Here is a 15,017-nt window from a genome sequence, read left to right as displayed (position 1 = left end):
ATGGTAGATACATTCGGATCCAACTAGTTCCAGATCCGAAATCGCAGTCGATCATCCAAAATGGAACAATGGATCATCTAATCTATTGGATTTCGGATCTTTTGGATCCGACACGGACTCGACCCGTTATTAACGATTTCTACAGAATTCGATCAATTTGTCTCTCCCAAAGCCGCCACCCCGTTCTCGAGAGATTTGAGCTCGCATTGGCGATCGTCGCTCTCCGTCGACTCTCTCCACCTCGTTCGATCCCGTCCCTCCGGACCCTCGCCCGCGCCGCCCGCTCCTCCTCGTCCTCGGCTGCCGCCGCGCCACGATCACCACCGGCCTCATCGATGCCTGCTCGGCCATGTGCGGCGAGGTTAACATCACCCAGGAGTGGCTCGACAAGCTCCCGCCCGCATCCTCCGACGAGCGGCTAAGCACTCACCATGGCTTCCAATAGCCGACAGGCATGCCGGGCTCGGGTGCCATGTCGTCCTCCAGCCCGATCTACAAGGTATGGTCGTCGCCTTCCCCGAATCCAATCCATCTATTATCATAGAATGATTTGACGTGATCTCAATTGAGACTGTTAGAATTAGAACTTCTGTTTGCTTGTTTATATTTCTTTGAATGACCGAGGTGAATAAGGTGGAAGTGAAAGCGGATTAACCAGCTATTATTGTAGATTTATAATTTCATCTTTCCACAACTGATAGGTTGATAACATCTCAATGTTAAAGTGATTCTTTTACTTTCGATTAATTTGAGTAAATTATATCTTTAAATCTTTGTGCAATTCTGTGGTACATTCTGCTTCTTCTGAATGCAGCATCAATTTTTTTGAGAACATTTATCCAATTGCGCTTCATTAAAAATTGTAACTCAAATCATTCTTTGATTGAGTGGTTTGTGAAAGCCTGATCTCCTTCAAATAGTTTCTACTCAGCATTATCTTGCTACTCAGCATTTAAGAAATCTTGAGACATTAGTTTCTAGTTCTGCATCCCATTGCCTTTTTATCTCAATCTTTCATGCATAATCCAACCAAACTTTTTGGAACTGAATCAGGAGGCCCTGCCACAACCTTCCGAACTCATTCTCTATGACACCATCAATAGCAGAATTGAAACTTGAGTTACTTGAGAAAGAATGTGAAACAGTTTACAAGGTCTGATGCTTTATTGCCATTCTGAAAGCAGATATGATATCATACTTAGGTACTTAAGATTTGCTCCACAGCACCATTTGGTTGAGAAAGACTAACATCATTAATATAAGTGATAACTTCAGCACAAAAGAAAGGAAAAAAGAGAACAATACATTGGAAAGAAGAGCAAAACTTATTGCCCAGTTACTGTCGCAGGTAAAATTTCACCAAGGACCAATAAAGGCTACTTTATATGCACATATTACTTGAAGAGAAAATTACTTGCGACGGCGATTACACTTGTCAAGAACCTAATTCACATTCATTTCTTTTCCCATCCAACCACTTTGAGTGGAAATATGAGTCCTGAATGGGGAAGCTAATCCCGAAAGTTCCAGTCAGACAAGCTTCCCCTTTCTAATATATCATCAAATGAATTTGAGAGCTTTATTCTAACCTCTTAGATCTGCAAAACATTTGTAAACTAAGATCATTAAACTTATCCAGAACAAGTATAAGATGAAATCTAAGATATTACAATCAGCAGGATGCCAAATTGTGATTCAGATCCATATGAGCATCTCATTCTTTGTCTTTCACATATCTGTATAGTCACAGAAAGATGAAACTACAAAGCATTCTCATCTAGAAATTGTTAGAGATTCTCTATTAGCCCTTTACAATATCAAGTTTAATTTTCTTAATATCAACTTTAACCAAAAATTTTATTATTTCATCCAAAACCAGGGTTTGCAATACTATTCGGTATGATTTAGTATGATGAGTGGAGTCTATCGACTTCTACCAGATGATTTTTTTTTTTTCTATTTTTCAGCTTTCTTCGTGATTTGTTCATAACTCAAAGCATACTGACTGGTGAAATCATTAGTTGCCCGAGCATTCACCTAGGCGAGGTGAGGTGAGGTGAGGTGAAGCGAGGCCCGAGTGCCCACCTAATGAACTGGGTGGACGTCAACGCTCGCCGGGCGGAAACCTGGTTCAACTCAGGCTAGTTCGAGCCTGAGTTGAACCAAAGAATTGTATCTGGTTCAGTTCAACCGGTTAGACCCTAAGTCGATGACCACAGAGTTTGATTGAGACCTGTCCACGTGTGAGCCCTAACACAGAAACCCTTTCTCACTTCTTTTTGCACGGTGATGGAGTTCCTCCCATCGGTGAACGACAGCAGCGGCGGCAGCAACGTCTTCTTCCAGCAGCAGCGGCTGCAGCAACATCTTCCTCCAGCAGCAGCATCTTCCTTTAGCAGCAACGGCAATGGCTTCTTCCCCTCCCTCCCGGTATATATCTCTCTTCCACTCCTTCCCTGTTCACCGCAGCCCTCCTACGTTCACCGCAGCCTCTTCCCTCTTCCCTGTTCATCGTTTCCATTCACCGCAGCCCTCCCATAGCCTCTTCCCTCTTCCCCGTTCATTGCTGTCTTCTTCCCCTTTCACCACTGCCTTCTTCCCCATTAACCGTTGCCTTCTTCCCCATTCACTGCAGCCATCCTACAGCCTCTTCCCTCTTCCCTTTTCCCCTCCCTCTTCCCCGTTCACGGCTGCCACTTCATTGCTGTTTGTCAATTTAAACTTAGAATAGTTGCCTGCTTTGCTGTTAGCCTTTGTTGTTTGTTTATGTTTGTGAGAACAGCAGTTGCCTGCTGTAGTGAATCAGTTGTAAAATGTCAATTATTATTGCTATTGCTGTAGTGATTAGTGCTAGTTTTTAGTGTTTTGGATTATTGCTTTAGATGGTGACAAGATTGAAGATGAGGAACTGAATTTTAATGATCTTTGATGTTAATCTTGTTTTATTTTGTCATTTTGTTATTGAATATGGACAATGTAGTTTGGTACTTTAATGAATGAAAGTTTGATGTGTTATTTTTGTTTTAATTTATTTTTATTAATCATGATATATAATATTTAAATTATAATATTTGGAAGCACATCGTTTCGCTCAAGTGAGCACTTAGTGCCTCGAGCATTTTAGGACTATGATGCCTTTTGACGCCTAGTGCTTTTGACTAGACTAATACCAATGTACCAAGACTCAATACATTGATACCTATTTGAGCATGGACTGGTTCACTACCAGCACACTAAATTTCACATTTAATAAACATAACTGTGCATGAGGTTCCGGGCAATGTGAATCTACGGTCAATGTATGCAGATGATGAAGAGTTAAAATCCGAAACAATTAATTAAGGCATGCCATTGACACACAGACTGAAACTTTTGATTGCTCATTAACCTAATGGGACCTAACAAGTTAATATTACAGTATCTGCAATAAATACTTTTCTTAATCTATGCTTAAACTAACATGACCACTGTATTTTATGATAGTAAGTATGCAGTCCAGACATTTGTCATGAACAAAAGTAGTCTAAAGTTTGAACAGATTGATGATTGCTAAGTCCAAGGAATAAAACAACCATGTCTCCTCACCCAAATAAAAAAAATAATAATATTTGGTAAATATCTAGAATATTCAAAAGAACATAATAACATGTTGTCTTATGCATCTCAAGCATACCTGTTGCCTCCAACGGTTTGTTATAATGTAGCAGGAACGTGCCATTACATAGCACGGTAAGAAAAAGGCAGCAAACTCGAGAGTTACCTGAGACAATATATATGCATCAGGTTCTTAAACTTTTGGAGAAATGGAGAAGCTAATTCCATGAAAGAAAGAAAGCAATAGATCAAGCTTCTAATTGTGATGGTAATTCATGAGGTGCATAAACGTGCCATAATGTAGCAAACTCGAGAGTCACCTGAGACGATCTATATGCATCAGGTTCTTAAACTTTTGGAGAAATGGAGACGCTAATTCCATGAAAGAAAGAAAACAATAGATCAAGCTTCTAATTGTGATGGTAATTCATGAGGTGCATAAACGTGCCATAATGTAGCAAACTCAAGAGTTACGTGAGACAGTATATATGCATCAGGTTCTTAAACTTTTGGAGAAATGGAGAAGCTAATTCCATGAAAGACAGAAAACAATAGATCAAGCTTCTAATTGTGATGGTAATTCATGAGGTGCATAAAAAATGAAACAACATTTTTGTGGCAGTAAAATTTACAGTGTTCGGGATCACCAAACAGTGCACCTTCCACAGGTACTGAGATCATAGAGAAAAAAGATGCAAGACAGTGGATCTCGGACCCATACTCGTACCTGACCCTGGCCATACTGGTACAGTTTCAGTTTATACACAAAGACGGATACACGGTATGTCTATATATGCCATGATACCAAGAGGGGGAGGGAGAGGAGGAGAAGTACCAGAAACCGGCTGGACCAGCACTGGTGCATGGGAGGGCTGTCAGCAGTGGTGGGTGTGCATTGGTGTGAGGCAACAATAAAAACACATGCCCCTTTAAAAAATCCTCTTCTGCATCCCTTAAAAAACACCCTAAACTCTATAAAAGAATTGACTGGACCGCTCGATAAGGGGCAGCCCCTGTCCTGGTTCAAACCCGGACCGGTAGATACTGTTCAGTAGGAACCATGGCTATTACAATAAAAAAAATCAAATGCTATAAAGTAAGTCAAACAAGAGGTATGTGATTAGGTTTGGTTGTTAAGAATTCTATCAAAATAGGTGCAAAATAATGGCAAAAGCTACAAATTAAGATAAAAATGGCATTAAGAATATGAAAGAAATCTTATCTCTCAATGATAGAATTATGAAAAATCTAATATGGTCATAAGCTGAGCATAGATATTAGAAGTTGAATAAGAGGATCAGTAACCTATCTTAAGAGCATGCAACTTCTGGAGCATAACGAATTAACAAAAGAGGAACTATCAACATGTTCTGCAATCTGATAGTTGATGAAAGAAAAATACAAACATCTATGTCCAATTCAAACTATACTTTCTCTCACTTTATTAGAGAGATTTAATCATTAATTTGCAGAAGAAAAGTTGTAGCTAATAGTGTATTGCATGGATAGAACTTCCAAAGGCAAGCGAGAAATTATGTTGTCATTATATAATTACATCAGCTCTAACTTTAGTGGATATAATGATGTAAAGTTAGCTTACATTGTATACAGCTGACATATCCTGCACCATCTCAATGTTCCTTATGACAATGAGGATATGGCGAAGTAGCAAGAGGAGCGTCAACTATACATGAACATGAACCATTTCAAACCTCCATAGTAAAAATAAACAAATTTGGAAACAACGTTATTTTGACATACCGTGAGAGCAATAACACGGCAGCAGGCAATTCCATTGGCACTTGAAGCTGCATAGTCTTCATGCTCTGCACTTAAAAAATCCTGCTCAGCAGCAGCAATGCCAAGCAAATGTGAATCACGGTAGTCAATGAGTGTACCCCAACTGTGCCTAACAACAAAGTGAAAAAAGTATCATTAGGTCGATGATGAAAACACAAAACATGGAAAAGTAAGATAACGAGTTAATCTCTATAGTCATGTGCTTGTGTTATATCTACATAATCAGGGACAATGGGGCTAAGTGATGTTAACACCATAATATTCTTAACAGTTCTTTTACCCGCCTAAGATGTGTATTTGAGCAGAATCTGAAACCAAAACATAACTGACCACTGGTTTCAAGTAAAATTAAATCAACATGCCATGAAAAAATGAACATTGTTTCTTGGTAAAAAGGAAGTCCATGGTAAAACTTGGATTATCTCCACACAGTTTTTGGTTAATGTTCAGATCAGTCACATACTCGACCATCTGTCATACATTATTAACCAAAGCTACTTGAGCTTTAATCAAATATGACTTGAAACACATCAAACTTGACACTAACAAAAAGTTGAAGTTGCACTGAACAAAGTTGAGGGGCGCTGCAGCAAAAGACTATTTAAGGTTCACCACACATAAAGTAACCTTGACATCTTTTGGAAACAAGTCCCACATCTAATAAAATGTAGAGTATGCAAAGCTCATGCATTATAAATTGTCACGACTCGGGCCTGATAGGTTAACTGGCTCATCAATTTCGTTTCATCTAAATCAAGGTATTACAATTTTTCTCACTCAAGAGCTTGACGTCCTTTGACTCCAAGGTATTATGGTGCATATAAGGTGTAGCCCAATGATGGTTCCATGCTGTGATGAGTTCTTTGACTCCAGCCGCGGATAGCTCTTTCCTACTCAAGCCCCCTCATTATGACCAAGCACTAGGTCGGCTCTAATACCAAATGTCATGACCCAAGTCTGTAGACTAACTAGCCTATAAACTTCGTTTGGCCCAAATCAGTGGTCAAAATACTTAAGTTGAAGTTACTAGTAGTGTACTCATCAGACTCTTATAAGCCAATCATAGTCTTACCCACTTTCAACGTGGAACTAATCAACATTACATAAATCACACAATGTTGTATATATATCGCATATGATGCCTACAAACAAAGTCCAAGTCATGTTTAACAGAGCTGATATAGCACAATTGACTAACAGCTACCACAAGATAATAAGAACTGACATCCAAACAGTAATACAAGATACTTCCATTATATTATAAATTATAGTGAAGATCAGCACAGGCTAGACTCGATTAATCTATAAAGACGGAATAAGCTCCATTAACTGATTTACTTTTGAAATTCATTTTCATTGGATGTTTATTGACCTGTATGAGGCACTAGCAGGTGCTGAAAGTTCATGTGAATTGATCAAGAAGGAGGAAAGCTCCATTAACTGATTTACTTTTAAAAATTATATTGCAATAATCGAAGACATATTGATAAAAGCAGCACAAATACATACTGTCAATCAGGAAGTTATTAGTGTGAACCTTTTGAAAGTAACCCATGCCTTTGCATGTCGTTCAATGTCAGAAAAAGAGAAAAAAAAAGGCTTTAGACTATAATTTTTTGTCTAATTTATGACAGTGACATGATCATAACATACACAGGGAACTAAAGCATTTTAATTTGCAATAAGTAGAAAAGAAATCGAACTCTCTGTAACAGGTACCTGACATCAATGGCCATTACATCAGAATTTGGTCTACTTGGTGGAACAATATAGTTTGGGCCAAAAATCTGTCATGTTACAAACATAAAAGATTGTCATAAGTACTTTGTGACAAACATTAAATGTTAAGATATATTTTGTACAACATAAGGTTGACTCAAAAGTTCAGACTGAATAAGAGACAAATGTCCTTACTAGGGCTCAAGACCTCTAGTATTTCATTTTTAAACGTCTTCTTTAATTGTCACAAGAATAGTGATAAGATGCATGTTTAATCAGAAGGAGAAACAGAGTGTAGACAGCCATCATTTTCCAGAAAAACTATCACTAAAAAAAAGCTGCAAGGAATTTATGTTAACTGCTAATTCTAGGACAGATTTTACACAATTAAGGAGAAAATTTTGAATTCAATTTTCTTAGTGCATATAAGCGGAGAAGAAAGAGAGAAAAATTAATATCTCAAAGGCTAACCTGGTTGCATATTTCACAAGTGATACTTTGTTTTTTATTGCACCATCTTTGAATACATGTCCGGTGGGCAAACTGCAGATGAGAAAAATCAGATGCAAACAAAACACCAAAATTTCACCATGAATAAAAAAATTCACCTAATTCATACTTAGTCAAAGTAAACCCTTCTAAATATCGACTAAAGTGCAAACCTCTTAAAGAAGGATAGAGTCTCACAAACAAGGATGGCCAAAAATAGAAAAAGAAAAGTGGTCACTAGACTAAGGAGTCACAGTAATTAATTCAAAAGATCACATCTACCAAACTATTACAGAGAAAAATATTTTACCAAAGACTGTGAACACCAAATATAATCTGATGGCCTATTCTAAATAAAAGGCAGAAAAAGTAACAAAATTTAGTATCATCATCAATGGAAATTTTAATATTCTTATGAAAGCCCAGATATGAAAACCTGCTTCTGATAAGATGCAAAGCCCTGCATAACTTATGACCAGTTGACTAGAAGAGGCCAGGGGTGCAAGTTATTGATGTAGCAAAGAGACAAAAGGAGATCCGGTGCCAATGTTGTCACAAGCAGTTGCCTGGGCACTTTTTCTACTTCCATTACCGTTGCTTGTAATGCTTTTTGGGGCAACATATCTAGTAGTTCTTTTTTATTTTTAAGTTGGTCCTATAGCTTGTGATAAGAGGCTAATTCTAGTATGGCATGCCAAATCCTTATCAATATTTCTTGAGACCAATCAAATGTTGGCTGCTTTATCAGCCTTATAATCGGAACTTCAACAGAATCAGGTAGAATCAACCAAACTCAACCCAAGTTGACTGATTTTGGGCAATTTTAGGCAATTCAACAACCTCAAAAAAGAGAATCAAAGGTGGAATCAAAGGATTAGAAAATGAAAGATGGGATGGAAGAAAGGCAAAATAAAACAAGCCTATGTAATGACTTCTAGAATAGAGGTGACAATGCTACTACCGTGTTTGTTACAATCATCATTGCAACCATCACATTTTTCTATCTACTACCATTACTTCAAAAATATTGCCACTGCTGACAAAACAGAGGAGAATAATAGGAGAGCAAGGGAGAGGACAAAGTGTATATTTTATCCTTTTAAGAAGATACATATGCCATAAGAGTGAAAGCAGATGTCATGACATAATAATTAGTTTTAAATTGCATGAGCACTATCATCAAATAAAGTTTTCACCTTGTTTGTATTATTCAACGCTTAATATCCACATGGCTAGAGAAGCTTTGAGGCTGCAATGGCATCAATTGTGATTTTCAAAGCTACAAGTGATGAAATTTGGATCCTTTATATGACACATATACTGGTTATGTACTACATTAATATATTTGAGGTCCTTTCTTGTTAGGTTAAGCATTTCAGAAGTAGTGCTAATCCAACTCATTATTTCATCATAGCGACTGAGTTGATTGTAAGTTCAAACCATAGATCTATCCCTTCAATTTTACCCAGGTGTTTAGGTCTCAAGCTCATTAATCCTTCGTCCAACTTGCATGAGGGAGGACGTCATAGTATAAATATAAATTAGGTCATTTCTTATTAGCTTAAGCTTTTAGGAACACTGGATCCACCATTTTATTAATGATAAATCATGTTCTACCATAAATTATCAAACATGTTTGTGCTTAATTCTTATTTGCATTGACAAAAACAGATATCACTAAAACTTCAATGTCTACAGTCCAGAATGCAATCAACTAAATCTCAAATCAGCATGGTTCTAATTCTTCCTAGTGGGTGATTCAGTGTCTCTATGGGGTAGTGTCGATCCCAATCGATCTAAGTTAAATCAAATTCTTCTCTTTTTAAACAGCTTATGACTTGAGAATGGAACCTTCTTTATGGACATTACACAAACCCATCCCCATGTCAATCGATCCAAGTCAAATCCTTCTTCTCTTTTTAAACAGCTTATGACTTGAGAAGGGAACCTTCTTCTTCATGTATATTACACAAATCATCGACATGTCAAACTTTACAAGGACAGAGAAGAGATAGGCAAGTGGAGAAGAAAAAAGAGAAGACAAATAGAGGCAATGTCCCCCACCCTACCCAACCAGGATGTGAATAGAAGGAAATCATTTCCTAAATCTTTTAATATTTACATAAGTATTCTGTATATCTTTCTATCATCTCTTGACCAAAATATTATGCTTAATCTAGCCAACCCATTGTGATCCCATCACTATCATGATACGACCCAACAGGCCCACTAGCCAAACAAATTTGGATATAATAGAGCTTTTAATGTGACTCAGAATACTTAAAAAGATACATTAGTAAGAGAATCTACCATTCACTCTTGACATTCTGAGAGACAGGGAAATGCTTCACTTCTTGAAACAGTGAATCAGCCAACACAAGAAAGATAATATAGAACGTATGTACGAAATACCAACATGCATTGCATTCTGGTCGACTCCAAGAATACTATTTTTCGTACGGCCTCGGCACACATTCAACACAATAAACCATACAAAGATCCGTATCAAGAAGAAGAATTTTAATTTAGCTCGGAATTTTATTTTCTTTCTGCGGCGCAAACTCGTACTCGTCAAGAAAGAGGAACAAGAAAAAGTTTCAAGTCCAAGAACAGGAAAAGCAAAAATTCTACCCAATTCAAAACCAAAAAAGTCTCATCATCTCAAACAAAGTCACAGAAAGATAGAACTTGCGAAAAGAATTGCGCGGAAGAAAGAAAGAAAGAAAAACGAGGAAGATAAAGAAGGGGAGAAGTCTTCTTCCAAGTACCCATAATGGGCAAAAAGACCAAACTTGTACCCAGAGAACCACCCCGAAAAGAGACAATTTATACATCAACAAAGCTGTTTTCCAGTGAGTACTAACCCTAGAAAGGAAAACTTGGGAGAATTTGACAGAGAAGATCGAGGAGGAGACCTTGAGAGTGCCATTGCAAGCGCAGGGAGCTTCCATGTGGCGCTCCTCCCCTTCCTCTTGGCATATCCTACATTCGACGACCGCTCCACCACCCACCTCTTGGCTCAGCTTCTTGCCTTCGGAGCTCGGCTTCTTGTCCTCGCGACACCCCGCCAACACCGTTCCGACGTCCGCCGGCGGCCGGGCGACACGATCGGAACAACCAAAGCTGCCTTCGACGCCGTCATTCGCAATGAGCCTGTCAATGCGCACCATCGAATCCCCCGCCATGACTCCTCTTCTTCTCTCTCTTCGTCGCTCCTTTTCGTGCTCCGTTACGGTCCGAAGAACCGAGGGACGAAAAAGGAGGGGTTTTTATTGCATACGACGAAAGGAGAGGACATGCTTTTAGTCTTATTAGACGATAATACCCTCAAAGGAATCCACAATTTCCATGAACCAATCTCAAATTAAAGTTGGATTCAGCATGAGGACATGTGAATATATTTAGTTGAATGTAAAGAGAGTTCTTGAAAAGAAAATTAGAGGGGATTTTGATTATTTGAAGAAAATGAGAGATTGTGAAAGAAAGACTTCCACTTTACTAATGCAAAATATTTATAGAATAAAAGAAATTTCAATCTAAATATAAAATAAATAATATTTTTGAGAAACAAAAAAAAAAGAAATTGAGGGTGACAAAAAATATGACACTATTTTTTTCTGAATTTCCTGACATTCTCTCTCACATAATGTAATGTGGAAGTCTAGAGTGAAGATTCCACAAAATTTATCTCATCTCTCTATTTCAAAGATATGAAAATATTTGTTTGTCTTAAGACTTGCAAAATGAAAGAATAGCTTGTCATTACAATATAAACAAGAATGCATCATTTTCTATATTGTTTTCTTTGGTTCAAAGGCTTCAATCTTCAAGTCCAAAAAATCCCAAACCAATCCTTTTATCAATTACAAAGGGAAATTTTTCCTCAATTACAATGATGCTCTTTCCATTTCTTATTTAGAATGAATGCCATTGTGCAGCCATTTTTTCATATCTTTAATGTTGGTGTTTAGATCTTTTCTTGAGCCCCTGATGAGAAGCAATGGAACAGTATGTCTGTCTTACAAAAAAGCAAGGAAGATATGAGGTCATGATGCAAAAAAAAAGATAAAATCAAATCCTAAAGATGTGCAGTGAAGTTGTTGGATTGAAAGTTAATCCTTTTTCTTCCATTACCACTTGGAATGATGGATAGCAAAATGTTCTGATGATCCTAAGATGACTATGAATTCTGTGTCAAATTCTGAACATCTTTTTAATGGTTATCTTCCTCCCATTCCATGTTTAATTTAGATCAACTTGCAGCCCACTGTTGGCTTTCTTCCTCCACAGATGCTAAGCTTGTTTGATCACATTATGGCTATCCTATGATGCATTTCATATATATTAATTATAGGTAAACTTTGTTCCTTTCATGTACAGACACATGCAGCTACATTGACTTTCAAAGGAGAAATGCTAGGAATAAGGTAGAATGATTGAGTTGGTATGTGATAGCTTCTGCAAGTAGGCAGGTTGGCCACCAAGTAGGCATTATTCTTAGAATAAAGCAGGAAAGAGAACAGCATTCAGAATTGAGGGAGGGAAGTCAAACTTGATGAGGTTGGATGGCCCATAAAAATAGTTGTGAGACAGGTTGATTCTGTGAGGAGTGACACACAACAAAGTTGGGAGTAGGCTGGAAGCAGAGAGCACATGAATGAAGCATCCATGGAACTTGTCAACTGTAGACAGGTGACAAGATTGAATTGTTGTTTGGGAACAGTTGTTTGGTTGATGATCACTACATGTGATGTGGGGAAGGGAGACTTGAAGAGTAAATGATGATCATAGAGATTTTTAGTTCTTCTTTTCCCCAAAAGAAAAAAATCAAATATTGAAATTTTTGAAAGATCATATTCATCTCCTTGTCTGAGCTAATGACACTATAGAACTCAGCTATCCATTCTACTTTGCCACAAAACAATAGAGAAAGGATTCTTTGCAAAAACAACTATAAAATTGACAACTCTGTAAGCTTCCCTAAGAACATGTGAGTCTATAGTGAATCAAACGAGAAAATGGGTTAGAGAAAATGTCTCACTTGGGATCCACAAGTAAACATTCCAAGAAACACTTCATAGACAATGCAAATTACAAACAGACTTTACAAGCTCTGAATAATTACACAACAAAGGATCAAAATGGTGCATTATAAACCGAAAATATCTCACAAGTGTCCACATGACACAACCTTTATTTACAAGCCTAAAGCGACCACCAAATCCAATTAAAATGGGACTATTAAGTTTTCGACCGTCCCTCTACATTCTATGCAAATTATGAACATACCAAAAGACATGGACATACATAAGCATTATATCAAACATCCTATTTCGAAGTTTGTCCGTGACATTATGGTATTTGATTGTGGTATGAGATAGATGTAGATTTCTCAAGAGCTGGTTGAAATATTTTTTTTTGTTTTTTGTTTTAGGATATATGGAGTTGCAGATGGTGTTCATGATACTTAATCTGAAGTATCTTGATTCACAAATAGTAATCTCTAGGAGGTTCTAACATAAGACTTTGGATTCTGGTTTTATCTTGACAACATGTATTTCTTGCCAAAACAGGTTTTGCTGGCAATGAATATTTTCTGAAACAGTATGGGAAATTATTTAGCACAATGCAGGACTCGAATAATGACTGATCTTAATTTTTTGGGAGATTTTTGATGATAATACAGAACCAAATGAAGTTGATGTACTATGATTATGTCTAATCCAACTGTATGGCTGCATTAGTGATGTACTTATCATAGATTGTGCATGAAGCAATGATTGTAATGTCACTATTTGATTCATTTCGTCCACACCACGATTGAAGATGGATATCTATACCTTAAATATTAGCTCACTTAATAATCGGAGGAGTTGTGTCAGGGACAAACCGTTAGTGATTATTTTCCTATAAGAATGAGCCTCGCGAGGGATCAACTTTCTCATATGGAAGTCATATCCTCACCGGTTGTTACCTTATCTCTTTAGATCGTTATTAAAAGCGGGTTTGGCTCCTATATTGAGTTTTGTATTGAGAAGAATTTTCGTAAAACAAACTATATAAATAATAAATGAAATTAAATTTAAAGTTGGGGATGTAGCTCAGACGGTAGGACGCTCACGAGAGGTATCGAAATTGATACCTTGCATCTCTAAATTATTTTGATTTATTAATTTTTATTCAATTTATTTCCTTTTTATATGTTTTTAATCTGTTTTTTATATATGTTAATATAATCTAATTATAATTATGTATGCAATTAACTGATTTATATAATCTAAAGTTTCCATCTCGGTTTATTATTTTCTTTTTTATATGTCTTTTCTCACTGTTGTTATTTATTTATCTGTTAATGCAGCAAAAAAAAGTTATGACTTACTATATATAGCGGAAAAGAAATATACAATTCATCATGGGGATGTAGCTCAGATGGTAGAGCGTATGTAAGCTGTACAGGGATTGATACGTTGCATTTCCAAATTGTTCTGATTTATTAATTTTTATTCTATTATTTCCTTTTAATATGTTCAAAAAAAAGTTGACTTTCTATATATATAGTTGAAAAAAAATATATAATTTATTATGGGGATATAACTCAAATGGTAGAAAGCTTATTTAGTTGAAAAGATATGACTTACTATATATATATAGCTGAAAAGAAATGTACAATTCATCACAAAAAAAATTATAACTTACTATATATATAGATAAAAAGAAATGCATAATTCATCATGGGGATGTAGCTCAGATGGTAGAGCGCTCGCTTAGCATGCGAGAGGTACGGGGATCGATACCCCGCATCTCCAAATTGTTTTGATTTATTTAATTTTTATTCTATTTATCTCTTTTATATATGTTCAAAAAAAGTTATGGCTTACTATATATATAGCTGAAAAGAAATGCATAATTCATCATGGGGATGTAGCTCAGATGGTAGAGCGCTCGCTTAGCATGCGAGAGGTACGGGGATCGATACCCCGCATCTCCAAAATGATCTGATTTATTTAATTTATATGTTCAAAAAAAAGTTATGGCTTACTATATATATAGCTGAAAAGAAATAAATTATTCATCATGGGGATGTAGCTCAGATGGTAGAGCGCTCGCTTAGCATGCGAGAGGTACGGGGATCGATACCCCGCATCTCCAAATTATTCTGATTAATAAATTTTTATTCTATTTTGTTTCTTTTTTATATGTTTTTACCTCTGTTTTTTATATGTTAATATAATCTAATTAAAATCATGTATGCAATTAACTTTTTCATTATCTAAAGTTTCCATCTCAATTTATTATTTTTCTTTTTATATGTCTTTTTGTCACTATTGTTATTTATTTATATGTTAATGCAGCAAAATAATCTTACAACTTACTATATATTGTAGAAAAGAAAAATACAATTCATCATAGGGATG

The 15,017-nt window shown here is 36.5% G+C and overlaps 1 protein-coding gene, 1 long non-coding RNA gene and 3 other non-coding genes across 5 annotated transcripts; 4 read left to right on the top strand and 1 right to left on the bottom strand.

Moving 5' to 3' along the window:
• The first annotated feature begins 174 nt into the window (after nt 1-174).
• Nucleotides 175-3,025, top strand: LOC135587276 (uncharacterized). The gene is made up of 2 exons (XR_010475820.1): nt 175-499; nt 1,968-3,025. It is a non-coding gene; the product is annotated as an uncharacterized LOC135587276 (long non-coding RNA).
• LOC103993467 (uncharacterized) lies at nt 1,138-10,834 on the bottom strand. The gene is made up of 7 exons (XM_018829590.2): nt 10,518-10,834; nt 7,585-7,656; nt 7,114-7,181; nt 5,356-5,503; nt 5,195-5,278; nt 3,674-3,760; nt 1,138-1,598 (listed from the first exon to the last, which is right to left on the bottom strand). Exons 1-7 carry the CDS (start codon nt 10,785-10,787, stop codon nt 1,593-1,595), a joined length of 735 nt encoding a protein of 244 aa, XP_018685135.2. The 5' UTR covers nt 10,788-10,834; the 3' UTR covers nt 1,138-1,592.
• A 3,501-nt stretch (nt 10,835-14,335) lies between these two features.
• On the top strand, nt 14,336-14,408 carry TRNAA-AGC (transfer RNA alanine (anticodon AGC)). Its single transcript has one exon. It is a non-coding gene; the product is annotated as a tRNA-Ala (tRNA).
• A 109-nt stretch (nt 14,409-14,517) lies between these two features.
• TRNAA-AGC (transfer RNA alanine (anticodon AGC)) lies at nt 14,518-14,590 on the top strand. Its single transcript has one exon. It is a non-coding gene; the product is annotated as a tRNA-Ala (tRNA).
• An 88-nt stretch (nt 14,591-14,678) lies between these two features.
• On the top strand, nt 14,679-14,751 carry TRNAA-AGC (transfer RNA alanine (anticodon AGC)). Its single transcript has one exon. It is a non-coding gene; the product is annotated as a tRNA-Ala (tRNA).
• Nucleotides 14,752-15,017: the final 266 nt, after the last annotated feature.

This window comes from Musa acuminata, chromosome BXJ1-8 (genome assembly GCF_036884655.1).
Source record: "Musa acuminata AAA Group cultivar baxijiao chromosome BXJ1-8, Cavendish_Baxijiao_AAA, whole genome shotgun sequence".
Taxonomy (NCBI): Eukaryota; Viridiplantae; Streptophyta; class Magnoliopsida; order Zingiberales; family Musaceae; genus Musa; species Musa acuminata.
This window is presented reverse-complemented; position numbering and strand designations above follow the sequence as displayed.

Excerpts from the sequence above, each read along its gene's own strand:
- LOC103993467 (XM_018829590.2), bottom strand. The coding sequence starts at position 10,787 with ATGGCGGGGGATTCGATGGTGCGCATTGACAGGCTCATTGCGAATGAC. Across the intron at positions 7,657-10,517 it reads CTTGCAATGGCACTCTCAAG|TTTGCCCACCGGACATGTAT; the intron begins GTCTCCTCCTCG and ends TCTCATCTGCAG. Across the intron at positions 3,761-5,194 it reads ATATGTCAGCTGTATACAAT|GTAACTCTCGAGTTTGCTGC; the intron begins GTAAGCTAACTT and ends ATATTGTCTCAG.